An 11,819-nucleotide genomic window follows, 5' to 3' on the forward strand; every position below is an offset into this window, starting at 1 on the left:
CCTGTGAATGGTGCAGAGGAGTTTGGGGGGGGGGGTGCAGAGTGTGTGTGTGTGTGTACAGGGGACAGAGTTGTGGGGGGCAGGGCTGGAGGGGGCAGTGTGGGGGCAGGGAGTGTGTTGTGTAGAGGCGGTTGTGGTGCACGGAGCGGGTGGGGGGCCGAGTGGAAGAGGTAGGGGTGTGTGGAGAGATGGGTAGAGGAGGGGATGTATAGAGTAAGGGGGGGCAGATGTAGGGGAAGGGGGGCACAGTGTGTGGAGAGGGCTGGGAGCGGGGTGGAGGTTGCGGGGGGGGGGGGGGGACGAGGGAGAGACGCTCCCGGCCGGGCGGGGCGGGTCAGACCCTCCCCCTGGGCCGGGCCGGGCCGGGCCGTGTGGAGGCGGGGCCGGCTCCGCCCCGCTCCCTCCCTCCCACTCCCCGCAGCCTGCTCCCGGCGCGGCCGCTCGGCTCCGGCTGCGGCAGGCGATGCGGCTCCGGGGGGCGCGGCGCCCGCCGACATGGGGCCGGGGCAGGCGCTGGCGGCCGCGGCTGTGTGCGCCGCCGCCGCCGCGCTGCTGGGCTGGGCCGGGGCGTCCCGGCTGCTGAGCGGTGAGTGGAGCCGGGCGGGGCGGGAGAGGGGAGCAGCGCCCCGGCTGGAGCCGGCAAAGCGGGGTGGGGAATGCTCCTTTGCAACCGAGCCGCCGGAGCGCGCTGCGGTTCTGCTCCGGAGCGACAGCGGGACTCCCCCGCCCCGGGGCGCAGGTTGTCCCCGCTCAGCAGAGCGCTGCCCCTCCCGGCTCCCGGCTGGCGGGGTTTCAGTGCCGCCCTCCGACCCGCTCTTGCCCTTCCTTCCTTCCCCCCCGTCTTTGCGGCATCCCCGGCTGGATTTTTTCAGCAGACAGTGGCTGGTTTGTCTCATTTCCATGGTGCAAAAAGCCCTGTGGGGCTGGGAGAGAAGGGGCAGGCCGGGGCAAAGTTTTCAGACTTCCCGGAACGTGTAAGGAACAAAAATAGTCTGTTCTCTTTATTCCCAGCGGGGGCTCTACCTAGCTAGGTTTTATTTTTGTGCAAAGGGATGGGGCCGAGTACATGTTTTGGTCTTTATTAACCTGTATCTGTTGCCTTGTGCGTGTACAGGAATGGCCGTACTACATCAGACCAGACCTCTGATGATTCAGGGAAAGGCGCAAGAAACCCCGCAATGGATGGGTATAGAATCATCTGTCCCTAGGGGAAGTCTCTGCCTCTCCCCATAAGTTAGCACATACAACCCAAAACATGAAAGTTGGTTTTCCATATAAAATATTTTATATCCATGTAATGTAAACGTTGTTATGAATATAATTATTTAATCCTTTTTGAATCCTACACTCTTGGCTTCAATAATTACCTTGTGGCAGTGAGTTCCAGAGATCAGTTATGAGTTGTGTGGGGGAAAAAATGTATTTCCTTTAATCCGTATTAAATTTTTTGCACTTCAGTGTAATATCTTTGTTCTTGTATTGTGAGATGGTAAATAGGCATGCTTGATTTACTTCCTCTAGACCATTCATTATTTTGCATACTTCTGTGCGTGCAGGAGAGTAGTAGGGAATTTGAGGAGTCAAAATATGATTAGTGGCTTTGTAAAATAATAACTGGGGAATACGTATTTATCAAACTGTAAAGATGGAAATGCACATTACATAATATGATTGCCTTGGTGGAAATCTGACTACAGTGTAATGGGGCAGTGTGTATCTTTAAGTGGTGGAGTCGTTATTTTGGGGAGTTAGTAAGTAGTATTTGGTTGTGCTTCCAAAGGTGTTATGCTTCGCTCCACTGCGTTTCTCTGTTTGTCTCTCTGCCTGTCTGCCATGGGAAAACTTTTGAATTCCACCTCTGATCAATTCCAGAATTTCAGGCAATGTTCTAGGCATCAATGACCAGAATCCTATTGATTTGGGGGGGAATCCAAAAGGGGAAAAATAAGGGCACATAAAGCTCTTGTCCGCACAGCCGCAAGCACCTCTGCAATTATCTATAAATGTAAGAACTGGTTGATGGCACCCATTATGGATGTGCAGCATAACAATACTCCATCTCATATCTGCTTGTCCTCCCAACAGATGTTAATGTGTTAACAGCCTGAATGACTTCTTTGAGAGAGAAAATAATTGGTGGGGGGAGGGGGACTGAGGGCTTGCAAACAGTGTCTGGCATGAGGGGAGAATGGGAGACCCTGGAATGGAGGGGGATTAGGAAGCACACAGGACTGTTGGTGGTGTGGGAACTGGGAGATCCAAGTGTGGAGGGAAGAGGGAAGGAAGGAGGCACACATCACCTGCCATGAGGGGAGAAAGGGAGACCTTGGAATGCATAGAACTCCTGGGGGTGGAGAATTGGGAAAACCTGCTATGGGGAAAAGGGGGCCAACAGACTCTGCCATGGAGGGGAATGGAAGGCTTGGGGGGGGATGGGAATGGGGGTGCACACCATCTCTACCTAGCAAGGGAGAGATTGGGGGGACTTGCAGGGAGTCTCTGAAAAAGAGGGTGGCACACATGGAGCTTGTAAGGGGAAATGAAGGAATGAGGCAAGAGTCCCTGTTGTGTGCAGTAAGAGCTGAGTGTACGCAAGCTGTGAAATGCGTATACTGGCCTGGAAATGGGGACAGGACACAGCAACTGGGAATGGAGACTGAACTAGTAGCAGCCCCATGACCTGCACACTTTGGCCCTGTGCCTGTTGAAGTCAGTAGGCTTTGGACCAGGCCCTTTGTGCGTTGTGAGAAGACGGGGAATTTTTATCACCTTCGTAAATAAGTTTTGGGGGAAAAAACCAGGGAAATGGAGTCTCATTCTACGTTGGCTAGAATTATGCATATAGTTGTTCTCCGTTGTCTAATCAATAACATACCCTACAGTGAGATCACTCTTTGGACAGTTAACTTGCATGACGCCTGGAAAGTGATCAACTACATTAAATTTTTCCTTAGCTAAAAGAAAAGGCAAATTTGGTTGATAAGATACAGATGTTCTGCCGATTTGTGGAAATACTTACTTGGAGTATCAGAAAGGAATCTCATAGTTAGTAACAGAAGCTATCCCTTTACAGCTCCTGCGGATTTATAAGAATGATCTGTGATCTCTATTCTCCCTTGTTGCTTTCACCACAGCAGTGGACCTGGTACTCGGGAACAGAGTTTTGTTTCTTTTTCACCAATCCTGCCTGTCTGTAAAACTCTCAACAGAAAATACAGGGTCTGCCTAAAGACACATTTTAAAGAATGCTCTTTTACTGTGCCCCCTGTTTTAATTTCTTTGACAGATTTTTAGCAGTCACTGTAATTCCAGATATTTTAGTGGATTTAAAACTCCAAAGCAGAATGCATTTAAATTCCCATATTGTTGGTGGCCTTGGGATAAAGTGTAGGAGCACAAAAGGACACCACTCTCTTTTTGAGTAGCACTGATTTATAATGAAGAAGTTTGTAGCACTCTGTCCTTAAATCAGACTTATTTATGACAACGTAATAGCTGCTAAACGTTGTTTTTCTACTGTAGATACACAAGTTGCTAAAGTTGTTTGTTCTTACATGATAAATATATATTTTCAGAGCTATTGTTTCAATTTTAATATAGGGAATATTTGGTTATAAAACATTCTGGTACATCATTTTTATGTTAAGTCTGTCTGTTCTCTTTGATCTTCACTTACTTGGTTTTATGGTCAAAATAAGCCATTCTGTTACATGCATAGGAGGAAGCTTGACTCATAACTGAAAACAGTCATCGTTTAGAAGTCTGGAACGTTATTCTGGAACAATGTTAAGCAATCAGATAACATCTGAGTGTATAATGATTGGCTGCAGTGAGTTCCATAAAGTGATTAGGCACCTCCCAGGTGGTAAACAATTGTTATTTCTGGACCTTTAAGCACATCCCTGGATTTGAGTGAGTTTCTAACCAGTTAAATTATTACAAAAGAGCATGGTTGAATCATAATGTAGCATTTCCCTCTCTAACAAGTTGGACATATCAGTAGGTTCCCTGGCATGACATTCTAGTGTGGGAATCTTCTCCCCCTCTGCAAGGAATTGCTGAGGTTTCTTCATTGCAGAGAACTCTTGGTGGAGCTGAGGGTCCAAGGAACCAAAAAAACAATGCTTCAGAGGTTAGCCTAAACTAGTGTATGCAACAAGAAAAGCTTGACAGTGCTTAATAATTCCTCAGTCATTAAAAAGTTAGTGTTTATTTCTTTTACCTATTTGGAGTTGTTTATATAAACTGCCACACAATGCAAAACTCAACAGGATGCAAGTATTCATGCTATTTGCTTACTCTTAGTGCTAATCAGCAGCTAATGCATGCTGTCTCTGTAATGGGTTTATTTCTATTTCTGTAGGGCAGACAGTTTGCCGGGGTGGAACTCAGCGACCGTGCTACAAAGTCGTTTACTTTCATGATGCTTCGCGCAGGATCAGCTTTGAAGAAGCGTACCAGGCATGCAGAAGAGATGGTGGGCATTTAGTCAGCATTGAATCAGAAGCAGAACAAAGACTGATTGAAAAATTCATTGAGAGTCTCTTGGCTTCAGATGGAGATTTTTGGATAGGACTTAGGAGAAAAGAGGAAGACCTGGACAATAGCACAGAATGTCAAGGCCTGTACTCGTGGTCTGATGGCAGTACATCTAAATTTCGGTAGGTACCTGAAGATAAAAATGTTAGAAATCTATAGTCTTAAAGTCTTGGATAAAGTATATATGATATAGGGCAAACTGAAGTTTTGAAATGAAATTCCCTAAATTTCAGGACTCCTTTTTTCCTCCTCAATGATAGGAGTTACTTCCATTGAGTGGATCGGAATAACTCATCCTTTTGAGGGTAGATAGGGCTTGAAAACTGTACTGAGTTTGTCTTAAACAGAGGTAGAGAGAATCTTTGCACTATCTGATAAGTCTCTTGTCTCATGGCAAGTGGAACCATAATGCTCACTATAATTATCACCTTATAAGATAGTGGAGAGGAGACTTATAAATTTTGCAGGAGATTATTTTGATACATTAACATCTTCTATGCATTATTTAGTTACCATTGAGCCAAAAATGTGTTTAGTCTCAAGTCTTGCTGTGTCGTCTTTTAATTCTGATCTTAAGTCACAGTTTTCTAGGTAAACAGCAGATACTGTAATCTTAAATGAGCTCATTCTTCTGAGGTTTATGTTCCCTTAAGTAGAAACAGAGTAACATATACTCCAAATGCTGCCAGATTAGTGAAAGTCTTAGCAATAAGATGCCAACACTGCAGTGAATTTGCTGGTTATAGTTTTGCCAAGGGTGCAGTTCCTATTGAATCTTTAATTAAAGTTATTAAAAAAAAATCTAAGTGTGGATGCTATTCACTAATTATCCTGCGCATTTTGCTGCATTTACAGTGGTTGAGCCCATCTATTTCATTAGCCCAAGTGTAATTAAATATTTTATGGCAACTCTTAAATAAATAGCAGTGTCTTAATTTGAGCACTTCCTACTAAGAGGAATGCACTGAAATAATCTGTCAGTTTCCATAAGACCTGTGTTTTAGAAGCCACTGTAAGAAAAAGGCACTGCTCTTTCTTCCCTACTTCTTATGAGTTTATCAGTTAATCAGGCCTCAGAATCTTAAAAATAGTACTCGTCTGAGTCTGATTCATAAAATGCCTCTACAGTAATTGATAGATGATAGAGTGCTAAATAGTAAGTGCTCTTAGAAAGATCCATGCATTTTCCAATGGCAGTGTTTTATTATTATAGGTGATGTTTTTTCTAGTAAGGCAGCTCTTTTCATTTTAGTAGATTTCTAGCTAGAGGAAAGCAATTTTCCTTTAAGCATTTTTCATTATTTTATAAAATGGATAAACAGTTGTAGGCAATGGAATTTGAGACTAGAGAACATAAGTCATTTTCACCCTAAAATATGCAAAGTAAGTCAGAGTTCACCTCAGTCTTACTGAGATTTTCAAAGGAGATAAGGGAGATAGGTGCTCAACCTCACTGAAGTCCAATGAGAATTGAGTATCTAACTTGCTTAAGCTCCTTTAACAGCCCCAGTATGGAATCCCTTATCCTCCAGTCTTGGATGTCTTCCGAATACAAAAAGGTGTTTGTGATGTGCACAAAAGACATAGGAATTAGGTTGAGATCAAACTTCTTTTCATTTTGCTCTAAATGGGATTCAGAACATTTTTTACTACTTTTATTACCAAGAGTTTCTCAATGACCCCGATTCTGTGAAAATCTGAAAACAAAAATGTGAAAATAAACTGTCGATCACTGAATTAGTGTTGTGTGTGTGTGTCCAGCTGATGAGAGAATACAAGTTGAATCATGTTCAGTGGCAGTTCTGCTATCACTGTGTTATATAGCCCAAGTCTGAGCTTCTGCAGCATCATGGGAAATGCATCATCTGATGTGATGTCTGGTTTATTTTTCTAGGAACTGGTATACAGATGAGCCTTCATGTGGGAGTGAGATCTGTGTTGTGATGTATCACCAGCCCTCTGCCCCGGCAGGTGTCGGAGGTTCCTATATGTTTCAGTGGAATGATGACAGGTGCAACGTGAAAAATAACTTCATTTGCAAATATTCTCTTGGTAAGGAGTTACTCTGTATCATGTAAAAATGATTGTAGTCTAATCCACAGGTGGGTGTATTGCTGGTCAGGGCTCACACTTATGGTTAGTTAGAGGCAAACCATATATCACCTGCACTGGGAGGTGAGAGAATTGGGAGAAGGCAGACATGCATTTAAATGGATAAAAGTCCCGTGGACAGAAGGGACACTTCCCAGATCCTCAAAGGTATTTAAGCTTCTAATTTCCACTGAAAGCAATGGAAGTTAGGAACCTAATACCTTTGAGGACCTGGGCTTCTCTGCCTAATTCCCTGGCTAGGTGCTTTATAAAGCATATGAACTGACTGGCTTGGAAAACTCTCCTGTTTTGCAAAGGACTTTTTAAAAAGTTCAGAATCTGAACTGGGTCTTAAAAGGGACAGGAAAGATGCTGTTACTAGGGCAACACCAGCTTCTCTCAGTATGTTTATTTGACATGATTACCCAAGTCAAATGCATAAGGACATTTAGTATGTGCTTCTTCCCTTTAGAAAAACCAACCACTGCCTCCGAAGAGAACTCCCAAGTGGGTGAGTTACAGACACATGTTTTGTTTGCTGATGTGGTAATTTTTGGAAAAATATTCCTAAAGGATCTTTACATGTACCTGAAGTGATTAAAATTGAAGGAAGAGGTTTCCCCTCAGTTAGCATTCCTTTCGGTTAATCTCAAACCCTGTGTCCAGCAACCAGCTCTTGCATGGTGTTGGTGCCCATTCTGGAGTCCACTGCCATGTTGCAGCACTCTGATAAAAGAAGAATAAGATCAAGACACCCTGTATCTGGTAGTGTCTAAATCCCTTATTCTTGTCTCATTTTTAATTACTCTCTTGAGTTCATTCAATGTTTAACCAGTATCTGCAATATTAACCAAGCACTTCTCCCCCAGATGTTGTAACAAGGTCCGTGAAGCCAACATCCCCAGAAGAACACATTAAGGAAGATGCTAATGAAACCCTTAAAGAAACCAAAGGTACACAACTTGTACAACAGGTAGCCATTACCCTCTCCAGCTGTGCACACCAGCAGTTCCCGCTGACCTCATTTGGCTGCAGGTGCTTAGCACCTCTGAATATTGAGCCACTTATGGTATGTCTACAAAGCAAAAGCATGCACGAACTAGCCTACTCAAACTAGCTTGAATCCAGCTATTATGAGTAACAAAAACAGTGAAGACAGCATGGCGTGAGCTTCAGCACAGGTAATGCAAGCTCGCCATGGACCCTGGGCACGTATTTAGCTCTGGAGCGCATGCTGTGCTCTCTTCATTGCCATTGTTACTCGCACTAGCTGTATTTAAGCTCTCTTGGGTAGGCCAGCAGGCGCACAGCTTTCACTGTGTAGACAAATCCTCTTTTCAGTGCTGTTTGTGGATTTAGAAGCCTAAATTTAGGTACCCAAGTTTGATAGTTTTGCCCTGAATCTTTATGACTACAAAACTAAACTGGTTGTTTTAGCTGTCAAATGATTTAATGCCAAAGCTGTACCAATTACGTTGGATGTGAAAACGCTACTTTGAATTAACTGCCTGGCACTTCAATAATGCACGTTGAAAATTTTCAGACATTAATTTGCTGTTTTCATATAGACTTCTCTCCTTGCATAGATAAAGGGACTTGTACGTCCCCCATCCCTTGACCTGTGTGAGGAGAGGAGTCTAATTAAGATAGGGAGAAGGAAATGTACCACTCAGTCATTGGATAATTCCCACTCTGAAATCCTTATGATAGTTGTTTACAAGCCTTTCAAAACACAACACATCTCATTATCTTATTCCATTATTACTTTCATATGAATAGAGAGAGTAAGAAACTGTCAAATAAACGTATTAGGAAAATTAGTTAGGTTTAGATCCTGCAATTTCCCTTACAATTTCCCTCAGACAGATCCTACAGAAGTACAGATTATCCCACGTTCTTGTCCTGAGGGATTTCTTATACTGGCCATGATTGAAGATTGGATATTGGACTAGAAGGACCATTAGTTTGATCCAGTCAGGGAATTCCTCTGTTCCACCATCCACAGAGGATGGGAAAATTAGGTTACTATATAGAGAGCCCCAAATTGGGAGACTCGAGCACAATTTGGTCTGATCTGCTGTGCTAAAGGATTATTCTGTACTTGAAGTGTTGGCATTGAGAGTGTGGTAGCTGCTAATAGATTACAAATATGACTGGAAAACCTTTATTATTATTATTATTAGGCAGCCCTGCCTTTTGCAGGAATGATCTGTGCATGCAAAATAAATTTTAAAATGGATAAAAGTTGGAATTTCATATTTTTCTCCCTCAGAACCTGTTTTGAGTCTTGCTTACATCTTAATTCCCAGCATCCCTCTGTTCCTTCTCCTGATGATCGTTACAGCTATCTTCTGTTTTTGGCTTTTTGCAAAGAGGCAAGTGAAATGATTGTGCAAAGAGTGAACCTTTGTTTCCCATCATGCCGAAGAATCCTTTAGCTCCAGGATTAGTTAGTTTTCAGAATTTTCAACTGAACCATATAGAATGTACTAGAGAGAATTGGAGTATATGTGTCTTGCCTGTCTGGTATGTTTCTAAAAAGCAGTATGTGCATGTTGAAGTGACAGACTTTGTGTAGAGTAAGCTATTTAATAAACTGTTTCTGTTTTGTTAATTGTGATCAAAATCATACAGTAGTTGTGGAATAGCATAAAATAAGATGACGGATTTGAAGTGTTAGATTTATTAAAATGGAAAAGAATGTTTATTGAAAAACTGACAGATTGAGAGCTCCTCTCCAAAAGTACCAAATAGTGTTGGCTCAAATTTGCTAACATTTTGTCCTTCTAACCTTCTGTTTTCCCAGATCTTCTCACTTTCCCATACATGCAAACAGTCTCACTCTCCCATAAGCATCGCTTACCTTGAAATCAAGATTCGGACTATGTTTAAATTAAAACATTTTAAGAAACTAGACTTGGGGCTCCAAAACAACCTCCCACTGTTTTCTCAGCTGTTTCGTTGAATGAGATGAGAACAGCTACTCAAGGCCTCTTGTGTCACTAATTATTACTTCAATACCAATGTATGTAATAGTTTAACTTTTACTGTAACTGTTTTTAGACTCCGCCCCTGCCCTCCAAGAGTCAATGCCAAGCTGTTCTTTGTGTAGAAGCAGGGTTCAATAGTTTGAATGTGGGCCAACTTGATAGTGAATGAAAGTTACCATCTGAATGTTTGTTGGCCTATGTAAAATGCCATGTTCCTAGTGGACGGGTGAGATCACAATACAAAAAACCAGTGAAATTAGTACTCATGTTGGCATTTCAGCAAGGAGTGAATGAACCATGGAAACCAAACTTCCTTTTTAGCCTTTGAGATGATCCCTGGACATGAGGGTAGATGGAGGAAGTCAAGATGCAAGTGTTGGCAAAGCATGCACTGGCATTGCCGATGGTGCAGCTGGAACTCTGACATTTCACCAGCGATAAATTCAGTAGGTAGGACAGGTGTGGATCCAGAATAGGATAGCATTTTGAGAGGGCTGGAAGCTGATTGCTTGGAGTTCTCATTCTCTGTTGCTCCCTTAACATGAGGTCAGGATTGGTATCTCACACAAGTGTAGTACAGTAGTGAAATTACCATCAGTAATGTACCTGTTGCATTAATGGGGCTTTGTGTCCTACTACAAATAATAATTAAAGTACATGTTCCGGAGTCTAGGCTGTTAATGGTAACTTTCCAGAAATGCTTCATTAGGTGTTGTGTTAGAGAGGTTGTGAAAAAGAACAGATAAGGAACTCAATGTCTCTTCTTCCTCACTTAAGGAAACGAGAGGGAATGGAGGCACGTCCAAAGGAGCAAGATGCCTGGATCTCTCCCCACAGGATGAACAGTCCCAACTTGGAGATTTACAGTGTAATTAAAAAACAAATGGAGGCAGATCTGGCTGGGACCAGGCCAGATATTAAGAATTCCTCATTCCGCACACGTTCCGGAGAGCACACGTCTGACAACCTCTCTGGAGAGTACGACAACGTGGCTGTGAATGCTTCGGAGAGCGGCTTTGTGACATTAGCTAGTACTGAAAGTGGCTTTGTGACCAATGAGATCTATGAACTGTGCAGTGATCGGGTGGGACAAAGCAAGGAGTCGGCCTGGGTGGAGAATGAAATATATGGCTATTAAGGAAACTGGAAACACTTGGGTGTGGGTGACACAGCGAATAAAAACATAAGTAACGCCCCCCCAACGCACAATATTTAACCGTGGACACAAAGCTAATGTGTGCGGCAGTGCATACTGGTTTCAGATCACTCTTATGCTTGTTCTTTTTTTTTTTTTTTTAAAGGATATGTTGTTTTAAACAGTTGAACACAACAGAATATATATAGCTTGCTTTGCTTCAACCCCTGTTTAGTATTGGGAATGGTCTGTGTTGGTCTTGGTTCTTTTTTCTGTTGGAACTACAAAATTTCCTGGGCTCCCGATATGAAAATATTTCTACATCTTTTCAATTAAAAATCAGTCCAAGTCCCCAAGTCTTTCTTTTTGTTAACTGACCTCATCCACGTAGATGTTCTAAGTCATTCGTTGGCCAACCTGGCTTTCTCCTAGATGCACCTTGATCATTGTTTGCATCACAAACCATGTTTTAGTTGCATGGAGTCCCTCACCAGCTGGTTTGTAATGCTGTCAGTCAGGCACTTCATTTAGAGATGGGCATCTTTTCCCTCCTTCCAAGTCCTGCTAGCCATGCAGAGTGTCTCAGAGACTGCACTTAAATGTATCTCATTTATTTATTTAATTTAAAAAAAAAAAAAAAGATAAGATTTTAAAAATCTCAGCAGATGTGTTGGTGTTACATGATGGTTCAATTTGCCTTACTGATTCTCCTGGAAAGAGAAATGGCCTCAGAAGTTGCTGCAATCTGACGGCTTTTGTGTTGGTTTTGCTATCCAGAGTTGTGCTAATATTAGACACTGGTTACTTTATTATAGAGTAAATAGCCAGTTACTGACTGATGAATTGTAGACCTTTTTCCCCCCTCATGCCTGTGAGCTGTACTGGATGCTATGAAGATTGACATGATGGCTCCTCTGACTGAAGACTGATGATATGAAGCTAATCTCAGTACGGATATGGATGGGATTACTAAAATAGGTGAGTGAATGTTACTGGATTAAAAATATCATTTTGAAGTGTAAAGTAACATGTCCACTATCAGTTACAATAAAAGCTCTGTTGAC

The 11,819-nt window shown here is 42.7% G+C and overlaps 1 protein-coding gene across 1 annotated transcript; it reads left to right on the forward strand.

Annotated features, from left to right (window-relative positions):
* The first annotated feature begins 428 nt into the window (after window positions 1-428).
* Window positions 429-11,400, forward strand: LAYN (layilin). Its single transcript, XM_067565260.1, has 7 exons — window positions 429-586; window positions 4,364-4,661; window positions 6,434-6,591; window positions 7,103-7,141; window positions 7,500-7,583; window positions 8,903-9,005; window positions 10,398-11,400. Exons 1-7 carry the CDS (start codon window positions 496-498, stop codon window positions 10,756-10,758), a joined length of 1,134 nt encoding a protein of 377 aa, XP_067421361.1. The 5' UTR covers window positions 429-495; the 3' UTR covers window positions 10,759-11,400.
* Window positions 11,401-11,819: the final 419 nt, after the last annotated feature.

This window comes from Emydura macquarii, unplaced genomic scaffold (assembly GCF_026122565.2).
Source record: "Emydura macquarii macquarii isolate MOO-44397 ecotype Brisbane River unplaced genomic scaffold, CSIRO-AGI_Emac_v2 contig_312, whole genome shotgun sequence".
NCBI classification, from domain to species: Eukaryota; Metazoa; Chordata; order Testudines; family Chelidae; genus Emydura; species Emydura macquarii.